We start from the raw sequence: 24,640 nt of genomic DNA on the forward strand, positions 1-24,640 counted from the left end.
GTCATCTAATAATACAGCTATAAAATATAATTTTAATACCTTTTTATGGAGGAAGGAGTCCATGAAGGTAATTGTGTCTAAGGCCCACAAAAGTCAGGATGTGGTCCTAGAAAGCAAAGATTTGATGAGAGAGACAGCAAGGGTGAGAGAGAGAAGGAGAAAGAGGCAGCACAGAACTGAAACAGAGCCCCTGGGGTAGATATTATTAGTTAGGGTCCAGAAGTTTAGTATCAATTTCAGGGTGAAAAGGGGGGATCCTAAATTTGGCAGAGTTTAATCTTCAATGGCTGAGAAAATCACTGAAATAACTATGTTTACCTGGAAAAAATCAACAATCATTATGATTATAATAATACATAATATATTTACTATACTTTATGTGCTAGGCAATGTACAACATATTTTACATATATTGATTCATTTAGTCTTCCCATATGCTCTGTGTAGATGCTACTGTTACCTCTAATGGAAAACCAAACTAAGACACGGAATCTTTGTAATTTAACCAAGATCATGCAGCTAGTAAGTGGTGGCATACAGAGTCAAATCCACTCTCTCTGGCTCCAACACCCAGATAAAGGCACTACCATTTCCCAAAGGAACCAGTTCTCCTTGGCTGACTCCAACAAGTCCAGGCAGGAATTGCTCAACATGCATGTGCAACCACTTGTCATACCACTAAACAAGGAAGCCATCAAAGCACATGGGTTGTATCAAAATGACTCAAGAGCCGACATCTTTGGCCAGACTTCCACTGGCTAAAGATGAGGTAAACTGAACATCAATAAAGATAACCACTACTATGAACTGACACATACAAAACATTTATATCTGTGAGTCCATAAAGACATATTTTTTTAAGTTCTTGGATAGCTTGGGAGGATACTAGAGAACCAACTCATTATCTTGAAAGCTAGCTCACAAAGGGAAAGAATCAAGCATTTATCCTGCCCTTCCTAATCAAAGCATACCTCAGGTAAGTAAGATGGAGAGAGAAACTTTGTCATTATAGAAGTAGTCCAACTAATAAATAATGAATGACAGAATTAGAACATCACCATCTTGCAACCACTAATGAATTAATGGGTCTAAGCAATAATCATCAACGGCAGTAAAACAGCACAAAAAAGAGTGATAACCAAACATAAGGTCCTCCCTGATGGCATACTCAGAAACAACCATGAAGTATTCTTGCCAAAAAATCGAGCCTGAATTTGATCAAGCCTCAAGATCTAACTACCAGTTTATAAAAAAATACAGGGAGGAACATACTAAAAACCACAGAAATACAATTAGAAAAAAAAAATCAAGACTGCAAAACACTACAGAACAAACAACCTGTTTCTTCAACAAAAAATTACCAGGAAAAAAAAGAAGTGGAGGAATGAGAATCTATAAGATTCCAAAAGTCTTAAGATACGTTAACTATTTTAATGTGTAAACCTTATTTTGGATCCTGATATAAACAAACCATAAAAAAAAGAACTTGGGAAATTTAAATATTAATTGCTTATTTAATGATATTAAGAAATTATTAATAATTTTATTTGTGATAATCGAGTTGTGGTTATGTTTTTTTGAGTCCTTACCTTTTTAAATTAAATATTTTATTTTGAGATAATTGTTGATTCATGTTTAGTTGTAAGAAATTATATAAAGAGATGAGGTACAGTGATTCATGCCTGTAATCCCATCACTCTGAAAAGCCAAGGCAGGGGGATCACTTGAGGCCAGGAGCTTGATAACAGCCTGGGGAGCACAGTGAGACCCCCATCTCCACTTTAAAAATTTTAAAAATGATACAAAAGGATATCTCATATCCTTTATCCAGTTTCCCCCAATGGTAACATCTTATAAGACTATAGTACAATATTACAAACAAGATACTGACACTGACTCAGTGAAGATCCAGAACATGTTCACTGCCAGAAGATTCCCTCATGTTTTCTTTAATAGCCACAGCCATTTCCTTCCCATTCACACTCCCTATTACCTGGCAACCACAAATCTGTTCTTCGGTCCATGATTTTGTCATTTCAAAAGCATTACAGAAATGGTATCAAACACTCTGCAACTTCTGGGATTGCCTTTTTGCACTCAGCATAATTATTTGAAGATTCATCTGGGTTGCTGAGTGTTATCAATGATTGGTTCCTTTTTATTGCTGAGTAGTATTCCATGGTAATGGTATGCTATTCTCTGTTTAACCATCTACCCACTGAAGACACCTGGGTTTTTTTTTTCCATTTTAAGCTACTATAAATAAAACTGATATGAACATTCATGTAGAACCCTTATCTTTTAAAGATACTTAAATATGTAGGGAAGAAATAAAATGATGCTAGGAATTACTTCAAAAAAGTTCCTAACTGGATGAGATATGGAAAAAAACAAATTCTTCATCAGCTAATAAGCACCTTATACAATAATCTCTACTTTTGTATGTGTTTAAAATTTCCCATAATATAAAATTCAAAAAAGAATCCAGTAAGGAAAAATTACTCATCTGACTACTATACACCCCCGCACATAAACACACATATCTTAAAGTAAAACTGAAGGTACCCTTTTTTATCTTGTGACTTTAGGCCACGCCAAGATCAAAGGAATTCTTTTCTTAAAACATAGAGCCAACACCTTCCAGTGATCATTACTGTCACACTCACTATAACAATTAAGGCAAATCCAACCTAAGTATCTGTTAACTTTCTTTCAGAAGTTTTTTTATTAAGCTACAGGGTTGATATAATAGGTAGTCTGTAATATTGGACAAAAGCAGGTAAGTAATCACCACAATCAAATGTATGAGATTTATGAGTGGCTTGTCTTCAAAAGAGAGGGTTTACATCTGACATGAATAGGTCCTTATCATCAAGACAAATGCTGAAAGAACAGAAGTGTGATTACTAAAGATGAAGAACAACAAACTATATGAGCACAATCAGGCCTGAAAATGAAGTGTAATGCATTTTATATTATGCAAAGGCTGCTTTTGTTTTTAAGCCACTCTGGAGGACAGCATATTATTATCATGTTCAGTCTGCAAGCTAATAATTCCTTAGTATAATTCTGCAAAACGGTGTCTACTATTCAACACCACCAATATTCTATCAGCTCATTCTTCCTTAGTGCTGTATCATCTTCTTCCCTTCCATCTCACTGAGGACACCTTGTTTTTTCTTCGTATGTGGTACTGAAAAATGAAGACTCATTCTCCCAAAGATCTCAAGCAAAGAAGAAGACACAAAAACCAACCCATTAACCAATCTGGGATTAAAAGCCAAGATCTCCAAAGGAAATATTCATGATGATTTTCAAATGCCAAGTAGTGCAATGACTACAAATAAGTTTCCCTTCCTTGATCTGTAATGCCTTGACATGCACTGTGATGAGCAATTTTAAAGCTTAAATAAACATTGTTATTAGAAGTAGGATATCTGTTCACAGATCAAATCCCAATAAGATCAATTCCAAAGGATCACCTAAGTTTTATAGTTGTGTTGTAGTATGGTTATATCAAATATCCCTCCTATTAAGTGAGCCCCAGCCTTGGTGTTAGAAATAGTAATGCTTGTTGTGATAGGATTTGATCTGTAATACCATACTATGATAGGGAGGAAAAAGATGGTACACTAATAGGCTATCTGTGTGACAGTGAAATAACTATAAAATGAAGGACATTAGTCAATTCTATTAAAAGCAATCTATATACAGATTGGTTCGGTGGTGAGTTTAATAACAATGTAAGAGTTCTATCAATAAAAAGAAATCTATGGCAACATTGTATCAAAATCTTGTTCTTATGTCATAGGTCAGAACCAAGACACATGGAATTAAAATATAAAATATCATAGATCACTAGAAATTGTGCATATACAGGCCTGCATTGAGGAGATTAATTATCTGCTAGAGACAGAAAAGGAAAATGGTAAGAATTGGATTCAAGAGTATAAAGGAATTGAGAAAGAACTGATAAATGGGTGTAAAGTTAAATACACATATATTTTTGAACACTTTTTTCCTCTATCTTTTGCCGTATTTCTTGACTCTTACAACCAAACATTTCCTGGGTCTTGTGGATAAGGACTCTACAACACAAATTTTTGTGCAGTTTGTGGCCATTGACAAGACACTAGAAGTTGGAACTCTTAGCACTCATCTTGATATACTTAAAGGTTAATCTAAAATAGTTTGCATAAAATAAAATGTTCTTGCCAAATCTTTAGGGTTGGTTTTCTCATATTTCACATTATCCTTCTTCATAGCAACCACCAATGCCTGGTCTACAGATTTGGATTTCAGAGGGGCCATTTTTGTCAGCTGAGGTGGTTTCAGAGAAAGGAATGTATGAGAGGACAGGTAGTAAGAGGTAATGCATACAGAAAAATGAGGGAAGGCATTAGATCTAGAAAAGATCACAAGAACAAATGGCACAAGAGGAGTATAGAGAAATGAATAACCATGTTTGGCAAGAGCTGTGTAGAGTGGAGGAGTAGAAGATAAACTTAGAAGAGCAGGTTGGAACCAGGGAGCAGCAACCTCTGATACCCAGGCAAAGCATTTAGACCACATCCCATAGGCCCTCAGAAAACTACTGCAGGTTAGAGCACAGGTAAGATAAGTACAGCAGTGGTTAAAAAGATGTGACTACAGGTAACGGGCAGAAAAGAAAGGAGCAGAAGACCACAGATAAGAGGCTTTACTAATTGTTCCACGTGAGGTCAGAGGGCTTGATCTAGGAGGATGATAGTGGGAAGAGAAAAGATTAATTTGAGAGGCAGTGTGAAAGATACAAATACTTAAAGGTAGTTTTGTCCTCAATTAAAACCTAGACAATGGTCATTGTTAAAGAACTACTTACGAGATGCTAAGGATTCTCATGTTGATTGGGAGGTAAACTGTCATTATGATCAAACATATAAGAGGGCATAAAAATTCTAATAACCGATAAAGTCATTTCTAAAGGAAGCTTTCACTAAGCTCAACAGAATCTTGGAAAAAATAAGATTTTTGATATAAGTAAAAATTATTTTTAAGGAGATTATGACTGGTTGCAAGGTGATGAGTATTTTTTAATTTCCAAAATAATTAACTACTGATTTTAGCTAATATAATTAACTACTGATTAACTAATGACTTACATGATTGACAAATCTATTTTCTCTACTTTTGCAAATCTACTTTTTTTTTTTTTGAGACGGAGTCTTGCTCTGCCACCCAGGCTGGAGTGCAGTGGCCGGATCTCAGCTCACTGCATGCTCCGCCTCCCGGGTTTATGCCATTCTCCTGCCTCAGCCTCCCGAGTAGCTGGGACTACAGGCGCCCGCCTCGTCGCCCGGCTAGTTTTTTGTATTTTTAAGTAGAGACAGGGTTTCACCGTATTAGCCAGGATGGTCTCGATCTCCTGACCTCGTGATCCGCCCGTCTCGGCCTCCCAAAGTGCTGGGATTACAGGGTTGAGCCACCGCGCCCGGCCGCAAATCTACTTTTTATATCTGCTTTTGCAGATCTATTTTCTCTACTTTTGCAAATCACTATTGCAACCATATTATTAATCAAAAGCTCTTCTTTTTTGCAAATGTATCTATGAGTAAAACTGTAAAGCAGTATAGATTACAGAAGGCACATCATGTATTTCTTGGTGTATAAGCCAACCTAGTTTCTCTGTTCATTTGCTTAATACATTTTTATTGAGCACATACTACATGGTAAGTACTGTGCTGGTGCTGCATGTGCAATGAAGTATAAAAGAGACATGGTCTGCCTATGTGAGAGCTCACAGTACAGACAGTCCCAGACTTAGGATGGTCCAGCTTAACAATTTTTAGACTTTATCATAGTGCAAAAGTGATATACCTTCAAGATAAGGTATTTTGATACCTATACAACCATTCTGTTTTCCACTTTCAGTAAAGTATTCACCAAATTGCATGGAGCTATTCAATATTTTATTATAAAATAGGCTTTGTGTTAGATGATTTTGTTCAACTGTAGGCTAATGTAAGTGTCCTGAGCACATTTAAGGTAGGTTAGGCTAAGCTATGATGTTTAGTAGGTTAGGTGTATTAAATGCATTTTCTACTTAAGATATTTTCAACTTACAATGGGTTTATCAGGATGTATACCCATTGTAAGTCAAGGAGGATCCGTATAGTGGAAAAAACAGACATCAATTTTTTTTAATCATCCTAATATGTCATTTAAAATTGGAATAAGCATCCTAAAGGATAATTATAGGACACTCTGAGAGCTTATAATAGGGTGGCTAAACCAAGACTGGGTCTGGGAAGGTGTTTTTAAATAAACTGTCTTTGAGGTGAAATATGTAAAGATATAGGGGAGTGAAATAGGGAAAAGAGTTGGTGAGAGGGAACTAGAAGAAAAGATGAGCAGAGTGAAAGAATACAATAAAATGCATACAATGAAATGACAATACTCTCCGACCTGTTGTGTAATAGTGTCCCATGGTCCCTGTAGCAGTCGCGTCTTATAGCACTCATGAACTCCTTCCCATATGTCCTTCAGAGTTAAAGGTCTCCCATCTGTGAAAGTGCATGGTAAAGATTGAGTTAGTAATTCACGTGACACAATGGTTCTTGGTGTCAATCTAAAACTCTTGGAAGAATATCATGACTTTTAGAAAGATCTTCAGTGCACATGCTATTTATATATCAAGAGAGTGCTATATGAATTACTATTTTCTTCCTGAGGGAAATTTAAACATTCAAGCTTCTCAGCTTTGTATCCATCTAGCATTTAAATTATCTGCCCCTTCATTGCCTCTACGAATTTTACAAAATAAATAAAATCCAAATGTGTTTTAGAGAGAACTGACAGATACAAGCACAGGCAAAGGAACAGACAAACAGATTCCCATATTCACAAAGGTGCACTATGAATCTTTTGAATCCTTCCTACTTCCTCTAGTCCTTAAAACAAAGAAGCCATACCCATGCATCTTTCACATTCTCATGGAGTATCTATAATGTCCAAATCACTCCATTGGGTACCATGGATAATAGAGGTAAGAAAAACACACAATTTCTCCTAACAAGGAGCCTATCATCTACTGAGGAAACTGTAACAAGTATATTATAGTAGAGTGGTCTCTGCCTGAAGAAGACTGAAGCTCACTGATGGTCTAAGGAAGAGAGATATTAATACTTGGTGTACATGGCAGGCAGAGAAAGGGACTCTTGGGGTGGGAAGGGACAGTAGAACAGGGTTGGCACGAACAAGGCAGTAAAAGCTTTATTGAACAATAATGCTCTTTTTCTTTGTTTCAATTATCCATCTGTATCCACCCAAACGATGTATTTTACAAAGACCACTATGGCACTTACATTATACACAAGGTAAGTAAAGTGGAAAAATAGGTATCTAAGTTCTGAAAAGAAAGCAGAAAGAAGAAGTCACCTAAAGATTTCAAACCATACACTGCTGGAAAGAAAGTATCTTAATGCTAGAATCCGGTATAACTTGCTCCATTCAGAGCTATAAGGCCCTCAAGACTCAGGGGTGTGCTCTTTTGGGCTAATGGAAGATATCACTTAAAGATATTTCACATAGCAATATGCTGAATATTTAGACCAAAGAAGTATTTGGTCATCAAGGGCAACAAAGCATAATGGAAATAATCTACTCAAGAGCTCCAAAATTCACTGTATTAAGACTTTCTAGTATAAGTTTAGAAATGTATGGTGTTGGGGGAAAAAACACTAGATTTGGAATGTGGACTAAGTTTAAATCCTGGTGTTGGCACTTACTCTCTATGTGAGTGCAAATTATTTTGCTTTTAACTTTATCTGCAAAATGAGAAAAATAATCCTTTGTGAGTATTGTTCTTTTGAGGCTTACATTAGTGAATGCACCCAGGACTGTGTTAGGTACACAGTAAGAGCCAATAAATATTAGGAATCTCCTCCCAGCCCTCACACAATCATTCTAGTAATTCTCAAACCTAAAAGATTCATTTCTAGACTGTTATTTCTTAGAATTTTCCCATGTTGCTATACGATGCATATCATCTTTGATATAGTACTAAACTAACATCATAAGCAGGACATTTCTCATGTTTGACCTAAAAAGTTGAACTTTTCCTCAACCTTTATTTTTCAATAAATAGCAATAGAATATTTTGATACATTTTCAATAAGTATCTTCATCTTGGCATTTATCTGGCGGCGGGAGACCATTATCTTGTGATAAATAGTTTTATTCCATTGACATTTCCATGTCTGTAAAATGAACAAGATTTATTCATCCAATTAACATTTGAATGTCATGTTTAGCTACAAGTTAAAAACAAGCTGCCTTCAGTATCTGTGTTATATTGTTTTCTGAACACATTTATAGAGTAGGGCCAAACTCTGCTCTTAAGCACTATGCACCTTCGAAATATGCACATGCCATGCATGCATATGTGTGTGTGTGTCTGTGTGCACGCACGCATGTGTGTGTATTGGTGTGGGAAGAGGCAAATAAGATCTTTTTTTTTTTTGAGGCGGAGTCTCGCTCTGTCGCCCGGACTGGAGTGCAGTGGCCGGATCTCAGCTCACTGCAAGCTCCGTCTCTCAGGTTTACGCCATTCTCCTGCCTCAGCCTCCCGAGTAGCTGGGACTACAGGCGCCTGCCACCTCGCCCGGCTAGTTTTTGTATTTTTAGTAGAGACGGGGTTTCACCTTGTTAGCCAGGATGGTCTCGATCTCCTGACCTCGTGATCCGCCCGTCTCGGCCTCCCAAAGTGCTGGGATTACAGGCTTGAGCCACCGCGCCCGGCCAAGATCTTAAGTACTTTAGTGTCAAATAGTAAACTAATCAAATTATAGAATGATATGCTTTTAAAATAATTTTTACATGTCAAAGTTAGAAGAAATCAAATACCTGTAGTAGGATAATAAAATGTTAGAGCTAGTATAACCACTAATTTTATAAATAGGGCAGCCAAGGTCTTAGGAAATATGTATCTGCCAAAAGTATGCAGCCGATTCATGACTGAACTGAAGTCTGAATCCAGATCTCAGGACTCACCAGTGCTCTTCCTGCTGGTCCACGCTGCCTCTGAGGGCCGAGGCTTGCAAATGCTTTATAAATATTTGTATTTATAAAGTGCTTTATAAATATAAATGATAAATGATGAAAAAATGCCTTCCTTAACTTTATTTCCACTAACATAAAGGTTTACAGGCCTAGAGAAGAATGCTGGGTTTCATATCTTCATATCTGGTAATCAGTAATGATTTTAATTTTATTCCTTAAAGTATTTCAGGCAACAATGTAAGTACAGAGTAAATGGTTTGGATACAAGTTAATTTTAGAAGTAGGTGTTTTATATAATTGGGCACCTACTATATGCCAGGCATCTGTGCCAAGCCTTTGCGATACATCAGTGAGCAAAACAATCATCCCTGTTTTCATGGAGGTTACATTCTGCCTTGGGGTGTGTGTGTGTGTGTGTGTGAGAGAGAGAGTGAGATAATAAACAATAAACACAATAAACAAGTAAACTGTATATTATCTTAGGAGGTGATACATACTATGGTGAAAAGGAAAAGTAGAGCAGGCTAAGAAGTGCCAGCCGAAGGTGGATTTGCAATTTTAGACTTCAGTGAGAAAGTTAACTGTGTGCAAAAAATGGGAGGCACAGCGTTCCAGGGAGAGGCACCAACCAGTGGAAAGACCACCAGGGCTGGGTAGGGGATCACTAGCACCACATGAATATCACTAACATTCGTCACTTACAGACAATGACTTAAAAAAAACACACATAACTTTATCAATATATAATTCACATACATACAATTCACCCATGTTAAGTGTATAATTCAATTATATTCATAGAGTTGTGCAATCATCACCTCAATTAATTTCAGAACATTTTCATCACCTTAAAAAACAACAATAACAAAAACAGATGGGCACAGTGGCTCACGCCTGTAATCTCAGCACTTTGGGAGGCCCAGGTGGGAGGATTGCTTAAAGCCAGAAGTTTGAGAGCAGCCTGGGCAACAAAGTGAGGCTCTATCTTTGCAAAAATGTGGCTATATAGGGAAGGCAGAGACAAGAGGCCAGGAAAGTATTTACCTCAGTGGAGTCCTTTAGTTGCAATCCCAATGAGGCCTGGCAAAGCTTTATTTCTTTTTCTTCAGAAAAAGCGCTATTTTCTTCTCACCCCCACTTTCTAAACCAACTTGAGTGCTTTTCTGATTGTTGTAACCAGAGCTTTGTTTGAAAAGCAGACTCTTCAAATGAGGTAACCGATGAAAAAATTGGTAACATAACGGCGCAAGTCTGTTATACAACCACAATGATGCAACTGCTTGAGATGGCTTAGACAGTCGTGACCTCCATGAATACCCTCTCCAAACCATGGTCTCCAACTTCCAAAATCTAACCCCCTTAAAAAAACTGAGGAAGGTCAACAAGTAATTGTAATACCATTGTTAAAATATCTGCCTCTTCTAGGCCCATAATGGCTATCTCAAGGGCCACTGCAAAGTCTCTTTAGCACCTCTTGAAGTTCTGTGTTTGGCACCCCCTGCTGGTGGCATGCTAGGCCTGGTGGGACTACATGTATTTAAAACAAGCATATCAAGTTTTAAATATTCAAAAGACCACTGTTCCTCAAAATAGTCACCTAGGGAGGTTACCTTACTATTCAGCAAATTCAGCCAATATTTATTCCAACAATGCTGTAATTCTGTCAATGGAACTGCCTTTGAACTTTTGAACTGCCTTCAGAGCCAGACAAGTAACTACTTACTAGTCCCAAATAGGTTTAAATCAAAGGAAAAAATTATACTTATTTTATTCCATATATTTGGTTCCAAATGATTTTGTTGTCTGCAAACAAATTCACCTTCAATGGGCAACCATCTTCCAACTTTTAGCCACAAGGATTGGAAGAAGTTTCAAAACCAGCAGTTCCCAAAATACGTTGAGTAATCAGAGTATGGTTGGCAAAAGTATATAATTTTGCTTTTCTTCTCTATCTCTGCAAATCTCTCCAGTTTCTGCTGACCACTTACACTGTAAAAGGTCTGGGTAAATATAGCTTTGTCTCTATGACAACAATGACCTAATGAGGTATGATGCGGTTTCTGTTCCCTAAGCCTTCATCACTGGTTTGCCTAATCACAATTTACACCTTCATCATCAAAGACATACAAAAGTTAGTTTCTGAGATATTTCATACAAAAACAAAAAGATCTAACTTGATAAGCAATATGTTCAAAATCCTGGCATACATTATTGATATCTAAAATGCTTTCAAATACGATCGTGACTCTATTTCGAAAGCAAAATGGATACTTGAGAAATCCCACTGAAACAATTAAACTAGGATATTTCTATATGTATAAAGAACTACATCATATAAACAAAGCAAAACCTGAAGAATATTGTACATATCCACTTATTTATGAAAACTGAAGACTCGAGACTTAAAATATGGACATAAATACTTGGTTAAGTACATAAAACACATTATTATGTGCCTGCATGTTCAATTCAGAGTATCTTCAATCAGAAACTTTAACCCATGTTAAGAGAGTCTATTTTTTTGCATCTGGCCTCAGTCAGAGGAGACATAAGCTTACTCAATCAACAACCCCTTCATTTCAGATCCAAGATACTTGATCGCACCAATTTTAACATGCTTAGAAATTTCATTAATCACATTGAGGCTGAGTAGCTCAGTAAAATCCCTTGAATACTTGAAAAAGAAGTAGAAGCCAAAATAATTTCAGTAGTAACCTACATAGTGAGCATGGTAAACTGAGATCATTTATATAACAAGTGTTTAGTGAGTGCCTACTATGTGCCTATAGCACTTGGAATGATAATACACATTTAAGCTAATGGAATGTCCTGTCAGTAATCTAAAATGTCAATGACAAAAGAAGAAGAGACATTAGGTGAAAAATAGAATAATTAAAAAGTACAATCTTTAGCAACTGCCAGTAGCATTTAACATTTTCATATAAAATCTCTCAATTGAATAATAACCCACATGTCAAGTAATCTATATATTACTCAAAATGTGCAGCTTTCTAAATTAAATTTCTCAGGGCTATTAGTTTTCATGAAGCCAATAACAGCATGAGATATTTCACCAGCACTATCTAACTCTAGTGCAAGCATGCTGGAGTCACCTTTATCCTTATTGTGCATGGTTTCACCAAAATGTTTTAACTCCTAAAATGAAGACTAGAGAGAGTATAAATAATTCAGAGTAAGTTTAAGAATAATGTTCTGAATGTGGCCACTAGAAATAAAAAGGAAAGAGTGGATTTTTCACAACGAAAGATGTCATTATTCAATATATTGTCTTGAACAGAGCTTTGAAAGATATAAAAATTCATGTCATACTCCACAGTAAGGCAGAGATGAAGCTCCACCAAAGGAGAAAATTCATTTTTGCTTCAGTGAGAAAATTATATTGTGATACGAAATGAGTGCAATTGTTCATGTACATTCATATCAGCTACTATACTGGCTAATTCTGTAACTTTTATGTATTCCTTTAAGCATTTTAGGACTTTGTATCTTTATCGATCTCAAGAAATCTAAATGAAATTCCAAAAATATGAACTATGGCAACTTCCTTTTGCTTGCATATAACATCAATTAATTAATTTAACCTATATGGTTCTTAAATTTCAGTTATTTGAATGAAAGTGTCATGCAGTGAAAATGGGCTTAAGTTTTCAGTTTAAGTCCCAGCTCTATAGTTTTCTATGTACCCTTGAATAAATAATTTAACCCCTCTGAGCAGTTTTTGTCTTCACATGAGCATAATAACAGTTCCTACCATCTAATTTTAGTGTGAAGATCTAGATATATAATTTGGCTAGCATGATTGAAAGGCCCTAAGTGTCAAGCCCCATTTCCAAAATAAGCTCAGAATCCTCAAAACTCTGAAATCAGTATTATTGCTAATTCAATTTTTTTTTCAGGTGATGAAAGAAAGGAAATGGCAAAGTAAATAACTTGCCCAAGGTCATAAGGTTAGTCAGCAGCAGAGCTACAAATCAGAACCAAAGTTTTCTGACTCTAGACCATGCACTTTTCACCACTACATTATATGTGTTTCTGTGGACAGGAGTTCTTTGTAAAGTGTAAAGTTATACATGCATATTAGTTGTATTGTTCTTGTTGCTACTATTACTAGTGGTCCCCATCAACACTGCCTAACCTATGAGTACATGGAATTTTTCCTTTCATGGTTTTCTTCCCAAGCCTGGCTCACCCTTTCCCCTATCACTCATGGACAAATACCATGTCCAGCCAAGGCCTCTCTTGATCAACACAGCTCAAGGTAATCCCAAGCCCTGGTGCCTTTTACCTCTCTTATGGTCCTTAACATATTCTACCTGTTATAGTGAATTTCAGACCTATCTTGTTTCCCTCACTAGACTGTAAGCTCCTCGATGGTATTATCCATCTCGATTTCCTTTATTTATCTCAGCATTTCAGAAACATATTCATACCTTACGTATAAATATTTTCAAATGAATGAACAGATGAAAGTTCAACATTATTTCTAGAGTAATTAGCACATTCTAAGAATGGCTGAATGATCATAATAAAATTGATTAAATGTTTTACATTTATACTTTTAAAAACCCTCATACTCAATAAATCCATAGCATTAAGCAGATGCAGCTATAGCAGATATGTGATTTCTCAGTATCCAAACACACTACCAATTTGAGAGATAAATTCCAAAATAAGTAGGAAGCAGAGCCCCGTTTCTACCACTAAAGCTAAAGGGAGGCAGATATTCCCTTGCCTTGTCATTCTACCACCTTCAGTTGACTCTATGACCTACCCTTCAATAAGCCTTTTCCTGCTTATCAAATTATTTGCAACCAGGGATATACATCTAATATAGCAAAAATATATGGTTTAAAACTCTTGCTTAATACATATTTTCAAAATTATTAGCTTAAAATGCTATATATTTGTCTAGCAATCTTGAATAGAAACAATAAATGTTAACATGGTTTTTAATTACATGAGAAAGTTTATGTGTGTTACAATCTATTTTTATGAACATATGCCCAACAGCACAAAAAGGAGCAATTGTGAATCATCTTAAACTGTCCACACACAGTGTTAAGAAACGTGGAATAGTGCAGCACACCAACATGGCACAAGTATACATATGTAACAAACCTGCACGTTATGCACATGTACCCTAGAACTTAAAGTATAATAACAATTAAAAAAAAAAAAAGAAACATGGAATAATGCAAGTGATGTTATACCCTTCCATTTAAATTAAGTGAATCACTTAACCTATTAGAAGTACATATAAGACCATTTTGATGAACCTCTGAATAAGAAAATGGTCCCAAGGGAAGCAACATTGGGTCCACAAGATACCTCAGACATCAGCCCTGTGATACCACTATTGATCCAGAAATCTGAGAACCATACTACCAGCTGGATATCTACAGCCTCAGGTCTCCTGGTTCTAAAGCAGATGACACTCTATTTTCTTTTTTTTTTTTTTCCCCTAAGACAAGAGTCTCGCTCTGTCACTGCAGTGGTGTGATCTCGGCTCACTGCAACCTCCGCCTCCTGGGTTCAAGCCATTTTCCACCTCAGCCTCCCGAGTAGCTGGGATTACAAGCATGCGCTACCACGCCCAGCTAATTCTATTTTATTTTTGGTAGATATGGGGTTTCACCATGTTAGCCAGGCTGGTCTCGAACTCTTGACCTCAGGTGATCCGCCCGCCTCGGCCTCCGAAAGTGTTGGGATTACAGGCGTGAGCCACCGCACCTTGCCGACACGCTATTTTCAATCCTATCCAAAGTATTCTGAGGTTTTGATTCCAAACTCTTGAGATTAATAATCAGCAATCTGTACTCCTGGCTTTCCCCAAACATTATCCCCACGTTATGGACTATTACTACTATATTACTCTATACCAGAACTTTGAATAGCCTTCTTCCACCATCCAACCTGCTCTCCTTCTCGTGGAATGCAGTCTCTGCCTTCTCAAAACAGCACCTAACATATAGACTTGAACACTGCTTTGATGACTTTGAAGGAACAGAGAAACAATACATGAGTTAGAAGTTAGGCAGTGATTTGTTTCAGCATATTTTAAAGAGAGGCTAATGAGATTTGTGTTGTGCACACAGTAGGCACGTATGTATATTTTAATAGGTATTTCAAACAGGGCTCATTTTGCCAATAGTAAGCAAAGATAAGTTTTTTCCATATGGCACAAACATTCACCTAAGAAAGCTAAAATACAATCTCTTACAGGTTAATAAAATTAATGTACTTACCTTGCTATTTTCTCTCCCAAGCCTCTGGGTCCATCTAAAATCTCTTGCCTTTTGTATACGTGGCTAAGCAATACTCTGCTTAGAATAAACCTTTTGGCTAATTAGCTGTCTCTGTAGTTTTACTTCCCATTTCTTTAGCACCTGTCCTTCAGTACATTTTCAAAACAGGGCTTGATTTTTCAATGAGATTCTATTGCTATCATATGTTCTAACCCAGCATGTGACTTATATCCTAATTCCCCATAATGTTTCAAATATTTACATGGTTCAACAAATAATTCTCACTAGATTTCCTCTATTATTTGGACTATTCAGTTTAAATATATTTGTATTAAATAATTTTTCATTATTTTTAAAAATAACTTTCACTGTTTGCTCTTCAAATTCATTTCAGTCTCTAGAACCTCTTTTTAATTCACCAATATTCATGTTATGGTTCGTTATCATGACCTTGGCTAGATTTACTGTCTACATAAACATATATGTAACAAAAATATAAATATATAAACTTTCTTAAAGATTCTTTACAATCAAATAAGACCCTAAATTAAATTATCTGTCAAATAATTTTCTATTTTCTGCTCACTGTAGTAATTAACTACAGTCATTTTTGCCCAGTCTTTAAATACTTCTCTAATCCACTATTTTTCTTCCTATTCAACAAGCTACCTTAACCTTAACTCTTACTGTACTTGCAATAATACTTTTTTCCCTGAAAATATGTTCTTCCCAACTCATTTTCTCTAAGAGGTTATTGTGTTTAAATTGTTATAAAATTAATAACAAAAACAATGAAAAAGCCAAATTCCTTTTTTTTTTTTTTTTTTTCAAATTTCACTCTCACCCTTCAATACCTTTTCTTTCTGTTTTACTCAGGCACAATTTCTAGGAACTCCTTCCTCTGGTTTCATTCACATCTGCTCAAACTCTTTCACTTTTTCTTTATACCTTCCAACCCCTTCCTATCCATTATCTCTTCCATAATTTGACCTCAACATATCTTTTCAACTATTTCTTCCATAATTCATCCTAAGTGAGCCCCTACTCCAAACTGGTCCTTCACTGTTCCCCAAGTATGGTGGGCTCTCTCCAGCCCCCATAGCTTGGCACTCCCTGTCCTCCCATTCTACAGTGCTTTTCCTAACCTCTTCAAGAAACCCAACCTGTGGCTGTCCTCTACAAGCTGTTGGACAGAACTACGGCTATTCTACTTTTACTCTTCAGCTTCCTCCAACCCCTATCTTTCCTATTTTGCTGTCATTCTCCTCTATGCACTCCATAGACTTCCTCTTGTTGCAAACCATGGACAATCCTTTTCCTGCTTGATGATTTATATGCTGCTTTAATTCCAAACTTTCCATTATTCTTTCTTTATCCTGGCCTTTATCTTAGTTTGGTTCATGCTGCCTTCGAGAAGGAACTATTCTTTGATTATTTATTTTGCCCCATTTCTCCATGAGCATCCTTCAGGCCTACAACAAGTGGACAAATCTTTCACATGAAATATTTAGGCTACATTTTAAATTCTATACCCTTATTTCCTGGGCCAGTAATAGAATGGTCTCCATAAAGGACAGCCATTCCTTTGCTGAATGGAGGAAATGATTCCTCCTCTATTCAAATGCAGCCCTGCTGACTAATTAAAGAAATATGTCAAAACAGCTCCCAAGAAGAACCCATATGTCATCCAAAGAATTAAATGTCTTGAAAATAAGAAGAGCCACTTGGTCCATTTTTCAATAGAGATTGAGAACAAAGGAAAAGAAAGAGATGAATCAGAATTCAAGATGCAATAAATATAGACATTTCTCGCTAACTGTAAGAAGAAAATATTTCAGCCGAGGCCTCTGGTAAGGCAAAGGCCATCATGTATGTGCCTAAGGGTTTTACCACCTTTGAAACATATGCCACTAGCTTTGATCAAAGTTGAGCCCTCAAAAGGGAAAATGAGAAATAAAAAGGTCAGGGAATAAGAATGATAGGGAGTGGATAGAAGGCTTTGGCATGATACAAAAAGTTCTTTAATATGGTATACTTCAAAAACAGTGGGGCAAAGAAAAAGAAAACAAACAAACAAACAAAAAACCAGCATGCACTTGAAGATGTCAACGCTCTGTGGGAGTGGATTTACTAAACTACAAGGCACTATTCCAATGTAGGCTATTTATTATTATTCAACAGATGTGCAATTACGTCTCACCCTCTGCTGAGTGATAAATGGTATTAACTGTGTCCCACCACCTCTCCCAAACCTACAATGACAAAAGTAGTTAGAGAAAAACAGCACATTGGGATGGAAGGGCTTATTTCTTCTCTTAAATCCACATTGCCTACTTGGTAACTGAGCTCCTGTACACCAAAGTAGTAGAAATGAGAGGCAGAAGCAGAATGCTGTCTCAACTTGGCTGACTGCCTTCAAGGATTAAATAAAAATACGTGTTTATAGAAGTGGAACAGCTGCTTCAGCTAGTTTGGATACTCACTTTTGAGTCCTCAGGATGTTCTATTTTTCTAAGTCCACTACTCCTATAGTCTCTGAAAATTATCAGACTAAAGAGTAAAGATATATAGATGGTTTGGGTCCTAGGTCTCCTGGAGACAACAGAATTACTTCCGCCTTCAAAACCTGGCATAGCAGTTGAAGTAGGCACCATCACAATGTTTCCATTCTTGGGCTATATTTTTTAAATGGCTAGAAATTCTTCATTATCATTTCACTTAAATACTTGATGCTGTGCCACAGTTGAATAAGCCATACATATATACATATATCTTATACATGTATACACACAAAGCCATAAATAAAGCTTCTCACTTTGTAGGCACTCAATATTAATTTCCTTCAGTCTTGTTTTTATCTTGAAGCTCTATGTTCCAGCATATCATTTTATAGATATAAACAAATATTTCTGCTATAGTGCAAGTTGTGATATAATAGAATATATGATATGATATGACATGACATGACATGAGAGTGACAAGAATAGATGGTATGTTAACTGAGTCTTGGGCTACTAGTAATTGGCCTGGTGGAAACTGGACCATATAAAGAAAAGGAACTCAAAGTCTAAGGGATTTGCATTTCGAGAAACAGTAAAGATTTCTTCTGAAATTGAAGCAAGCTGATACAAGAAAGGGTAATGTAAATTTAAATAGAAACTATTTATTACTTGTTTTGCTTTTCCTTAAAAAAATAGGTACAGGGAGAAAATTTAGAGCAAAGCAGAGAAATTAATTTTTACTAACAATCAAATGCAAAAGAAATTATAAATATCTGTCAAAAACAAGGCTAAGTGAACTATTTTTGAAGCAACAAAAAAAAAAAAAAAAAAAAAAAAGACCCCTGGGCAAGAAATTTTACAGTCATCCTCTTTCTAGGTCGGAACTCTCTTAGAATGAGACAAAGAAAAATCCGGGCCTGGAATAAGAGGAAGACATTAGGAATCCTTTCACCACACTGACAGAGATTTGTTTAACAAACAGATGAAGGGTCAGAGTAATCAGATATCACAGGAAAAGATAAGGAGAATAAAAAAGACTGAGGGGAATAAATGAAAAATTGTGACTCCAGAGTAAAGGTTGATATATTTTAAAAATATCCATGAGGTTAAGTTAGGTGGAAAGAAAAAATAAATTATTAGAATATGATGAAGGAAAGAAAGAACCATTCTTCATGTTTCTCCACCAGAAAGCATTCAGTATGCTGCACAAAAATTAAATTTGATATTTTAAGGTACCTGAACAAGCACTAAACGAATTCTGGGCCAAAATAGAATTTTAAATTCCTGATACCCACTCTATACAACACAAAGCAGTGGTGGTGGGGGGTGAATGCTTCTACATAAAAATAAATGACTTGTTTTGGTTTACCTTTATAAGGCATAAATGGAGGGCACTGTAAAAGTATACAAATAGAAGCCAAGAATGCTAACTGTTTTTTTAAAAGAATAGAAAATCATGAAGAAAGGATCACAGAAACTACACCAATGTCATTAAAATATAATTGGACTTACAGGAACAATTACTGTGCTGTACTGTAAGGGGAGCTGTTGGCACATAAGAGCAAAGCACACATATGAGCTCATCAGCCGGCCTTGGCAAGACCCACTTCCAGATAGAAGCAGTCATGTTTCAACACCTCTGATTCCCTAATGCTGACAAGCTAAACAACTTGTTTTGTCTCTGGGAGCTCTTCTCTGGTGATTAACTGCTTATGGTGAATACTAATTATATGAAAGTACAGTATTGAAGAAGTAATGTCCTATTTCCTCTACCTGCAGCCTCGACTTGTCTCTGAATCTAGAAGGCAGAGCCATTGCAAACCAGAACCAAGAAAGACATTTTCCTCCCCCTGAATAAACAAATATATCTCCTACTTTTTAGTATAGCACAGTTCACTGACAAGAAACTTCCTTTAACCTCTGGGCTCTAAACCAAATATAATTACCATAAAACGAGTGTTTTAAAGGCTTGTAATAATGATATGGATAAATCCACAGCAAGAGTTTGTGAATTAGTGAACTATCAGTGTCCTCCATTCCCCATGTCCCATGTTGAAAATTTACCCCAAATTGTCAGTTCTTAGGAACTGCACCTCAGATTAAAATCTTCTCACCAGGGAGTCTATGAGAATTTCTTCTTGTGTTTTAAATCCTAAGTGCTTGTTAAACTGCCAACACTGCAAAATTAGAGACCATTAAACAATATAAGGCAGCAAGTGATTAAATCTACCAAACACACATTCAAGCAGCTTAAGCTACTTTTTAATTAAAAATAAAATATCATTGGCTAAATTCAGATGTCTTAGCTATCCAGAAAAAAGTTAGAAGACTGTTCAAAATGCATAATGCTGCTGACAAGCCAGATACAAAAGGAGAAATAGGGCAAGGGTTTGGTGGAACAGGAGGCTCCTCTTGGTCCCTGGGCCTGGGTGGCAGCACATCCCAATGCTGACCCGGTTTAGGCAGCGGACTCTAAACAGGAAGTCATGGCTGCGCTGCAGGGTGAGGACGCCATGTGGCTGCTGATTAAATAAGCTTTATTAGCTAAGGCCTCCAAGGAGACAGGGTGTTCCACCTTCTTGGCAAGGGAATAAGTTGAGTAACAGCATCACAGTAAGCTAAGGCATTGGAGATGTATACATGGCTGAAGGAAATGTCAGTGCTATTTTTAAATACGGCTTAAGCTAACTGATAAACATTTCTTAAAATAATTATTAGCTTTTGGGGAAGGAGGCACAGGGGCTTCTGAGTTAATGGGATCATCTGAGATTAAAAGAAATTTTTGCTGTAAAGTTAGAAGTAAATAAACATCGTAGCTTTAAGTTGTTCCTACTTGTTTAAAGTAAAGAAAAAGGGCCAGGGGGTTTAGTCAACTTCAGGCAAAGGGCCAAGAATCTGAAGATCAGACTTAAGGCTGGGATGATATCATTCACGCTAAAGTCTTGATACCCTTTCTGAAGCATGAGAAAATTTACTGGTAAAACCTTACCTCACCCACAGTTTTCTTATTTTTAACTCTATTTTTTTTCCTCTGGAGAATAATTTTCCGAATATGCTTTTTGCTTTATATGTAAATGCTATAAATTTACTTTGAGCTTCAGACATGGTCTTACCTAAAAAGCTTGCCCTAAAGTAAAGTACAGGTACTTGGTAGCTACAGGAATATAAGACATGATACTCATATTTAATCACTTTGGACGCTGCTGCAGTTTCAATCACTTCACAATCATCTGAGGGTAGCTCGAAAGCCTCCTGAAAAAAAGCAAAAACAAAATGAAAATGGGTTTGTTAATAAGAAAAGTACTAACATGGAGAGAAAAAGAGGAGATTTTCTTCTTGCAAAATAACAGTTAAATAAATATAAGGCTATGAGACAAGGAAAAGGGAGTTTCCCATATTAATGTTTAACATTTGAGTCCTGGGTAAATAGTAAAACCAGAAAACATTAGCATTAAGTAATTCCAGATTGTTTTTGAGACACAAAGAAGCTCTGTATAAAGAAAAAGAAAGGAAAAAAAAATCCAAAAAGATCTATTGCCTGAAAAATCTTTACTGTACAATTTTAGCAACAAGATGATGGCTATACAAGCTACCTTCTTCCCTACCTGTGAAAGCTAAAAACATCCTAACAATTGAACAAGAGGCTGTGAAATGTCCCTAAAGATTCTATTGTACTTGCCAAAAGATGATTCATTGTGTGCTGAACAATTCCCAGTTCCATTTTGAATAAGAAAGTTATTTTGCAAGAGGGTGAATTTGTAGGTATATTTCAAAACCTGCGATGATTCTGTTTTCCTTATTATTGTGCTATCTTTGGCATATTTCTACAATAAGTCTTGATTTATAATAGAGTAGATGGCAAATATTAATGTCAACTTTGGAAACAGAGTTTTGTAAGCAGAGATGATGATAGTCATCTCACTTCTCATGTGATCATTTTTTACTGTTTTTTGTTAGGGGCCTTTAAAAGAATGTATCTTACTGTTTAGAAGCAATTAATCGGACATGTTGAGTCAGAGTCTGGTTCCATCCACATTCATTTATTTATTGGGGTTGAAGAATTTCCTTTGAAATTAAATTAGTACTAGAAGGAATGAAGCAGGTTGGTTTAGCTCATTTTTACCTCTCATTAAAATAGTAACAACAATGAACAATCAGAAATAACTAAGGAAAGATTTCACACTTTATCAATATGAAATAAGGTTTCCTGTGGAGATAAGCAAAGCCCTAGACTACTTTCAAGATCTGTATCTCCTTTACAGATAATTCTGTAATTCCCTACTCACAGTCAGTTCACTGGGGAGATATTACAATGGATAAATCACAACTGGAGATGTTTACAAAATATTTTTCACTAAACTCCAGTAAACACCATCAATTAAACACAATAAGATAACCAGAGAGAAATCATGGAAATAAATATTCCAGATACAGAAAATTAATACAGAAGCAAGAAAAAGATTTTTGTATTTTGTTTTGTTTTTAAATTTTCATTAGGCATAGGTATCTGTACCTTCTATTACATTAATTCTTTTAACCAAATTCTTTCTTTTTGGTTAATAATTGAGTTTCTTAGCATTTATAATTTCCTCTCTTTCTTAATATTAAAAAATAATTCTCTCTTGGTGGTAAAAATTACAAATATTGCACAAGTACATAAAAGAAAAAATGAAATTCCCCTCATCCCAGCACTCCTATACATCAGGTTTGTAACCATCATTAACAGGCCAGAGTGTATTTTTTTAGACTTTTTGATTTTTGGCACACAAACACATAGACACACATAGACACATATACACCTCCTCCCCACCCCCGTCCCTGCTTAAATCCTGCTATATATACATATGATCCTAGAGTGGATATTTTCACTCATGGGCATCCTGCCACATGCTGCCAAGTCACTGCTATAGATTTAGTGCCTTTTAATGCCTTCTCTATATTTCACTGCATGACCACACCATAGTTTTTGTTTTTTTTTTTTTTTTAACATTTCCATATTGCTAGATATTTTAGGTTGATTATAGTTTTCTGTTACTGACAAATAAGGCTGCAATGAATATCACAGCACATATACCCTTGCACACCTCTATTTTTTCTATGGTGCAGATTCCTAAGGGTGGAATCACTGTATCAAAGGGTATGAGCATTTTAAATTTCAAGAGATACTGAATCTCAGAAATTCCATCCTCAGAAAAAGGCTGTATCAATTTATATTCCCAGCAAAAATGTCTGAGAATGCTCTTTTCCTATGTCCAATAAATACTGAATATTGTTTTTAATGTTTGCCTACTGATGAATTTTTAAGTATCAATTTCTTATTGTTTTAATTTCTAGTTTCTTGGTTACTTGCTAGTGAAGGCAAGCAGCTATTCATATGTTTATTGGTAATCTGTATTCTCCCATGATTTGCTTGTTTTTACTCTTCACTATTTACTGATTGTTTGCATTTTTCTTATTGAATTATATAAACTGTTTGTATATTGGAAACAATAACTTACTATTAGAGATAAATACGTATGTCTGCACCATAGAAAAATAGAGGTGTGCAAGGATATATGTGAAATATAGACATATATACACACATATATATAAAACACTTTCTCTCTGTTTTCTTTCAACTGTTTGTTGTACTTTTTTATCACAAAGGGGTTTTTTTTTTTTTACTTTTACATAGTCAAATCTGTACATTTTCTGTTTATAGCTTCTAAGTTACATGTCTTCATCAGAAGGCTTCCTGCTGTATCTCACCTCAGTCTTACAAATTATAAAGATGTTAAATTTCTTTACTATATACACACGTTTTTAAACTAAAATTTAGATCACATAATCCAACTGATTTTTGTTTTGTATATAGTGTGAGGTAAGAAATTTTCCTAGATGATTTCAATAGTTCATCTTTTTTCCACTGATTTTAAATGTTACCATACCTCTCTCTCTCTCTCTCTCTCTTTCTCTCTCTCTGTGTGTGTGTGTGTGTGTGTGTGTGTGTGTGTGTGTGTTTATTCTCTAATCTTCTCTATTGAGCCATTTCTCTTCTTAGACCATCACTGTGCAATTCTTAAGTGCATACTAAATCGAAGGATTCGGGTCATTAATTTCTACAGCAAAGTGCAGAAATAGACTGTCTGAGACCAGTGCTGCTAGTAAAGATACAATTTCTGGAAAAAATTTCTTCACCCAAACTCAAATTAAGCACTCAGGAATGTGCTGAGGTTGACATCAGGTATGTGAAACTGGTATCAATTAGGCATAGATCCATATTCTCTAGGAGGCTCAAGAAATAAGAGGGAGAGGACAGAACAAGCTTCTTGAAAATCCTGTGAGAAGTCTCACTCCAGTCACTGTTATCTCTGGCAGCTGAGGGCCTTTGTGGGTTGTGAAGGCCAGGGGTACTTGTCCTCTAATTAGGACTGCTACTATGTGCTACTATGTCACCCAGTGTTGCTCTGGGCAGTCATCTATGTACAGTGACATTTTTGCATGCTTTACTCATATTAGATGAATTTGAATCCTTCGTTTGTGTCTGCTAGGATCTTTCCATCATTTGTGGTCACCTTTATGATGACCATGAAAATATCATTCCTTGAAGTCATGCAATTTGGAAATCTCAGACTTCTACACATTTTCTGCTTTTTTTTTCCAGTTAAAAGTGCCAGATGGTTTTAGAACTTCAAGACTAAGGTTCTTCTCTTACTCATTTTTGTATTCCTGGAGATTCTAGTACAGAGCTAAGAATCCTAGTAAGCAACATTTTCTATTTCAATCTGAAGATCTGTTTCCTCCTATGTAAGTACATTATAACAAACTTCACAGGTAATTTGCCAGCCATCTCAC

At 36.0% G+C, this 24,640-nt stretch overlaps 1 protein-coding gene across 5 annotated transcripts in view; it reads right to left on the minus strand.

Moving 5' to 3' along the window:
* ATG10 (autophagy related 10) overlaps positions 1-24,640 on the minus strand; it is a 314,418-nt gene that overhangs the window by 73,589 nt on the left and 216,189 nt on the right. For all 5 annotated transcript variants that reach the window (XM_033179234.1, XM_033179230.1, XM_033179231.1 and 2 more), the window contains exons 4-5: positions 20,920-21,058; positions 6,445-6,542 (exon numbers count right to left, since the gene is read on the minus strand). In XM_033179234.1, coding sequence (XP_033035125.1) covers positions 6,445-6,542; positions 20,920-21,058 — 237 coding nt within the window. The remainder of the gene's footprint in view (positions 1-6,444; positions 6,543-20,919; positions 21,059-24,640) is intronic.

Source organism: Trachypithecus francoisi, unplaced genomic scaffold (assembly GCF_009764315.1).
Source record: "Trachypithecus francoisi isolate TF-2019V2 unplaced genomic scaffold, Tfra_2.0 Lachesis_group2, whole genome shotgun sequence".
Taxonomy (NCBI): Eukaryota; Metazoa; Chordata; class Mammalia; order Primates; family Cercopithecidae; genus Trachypithecus; species Trachypithecus francoisi.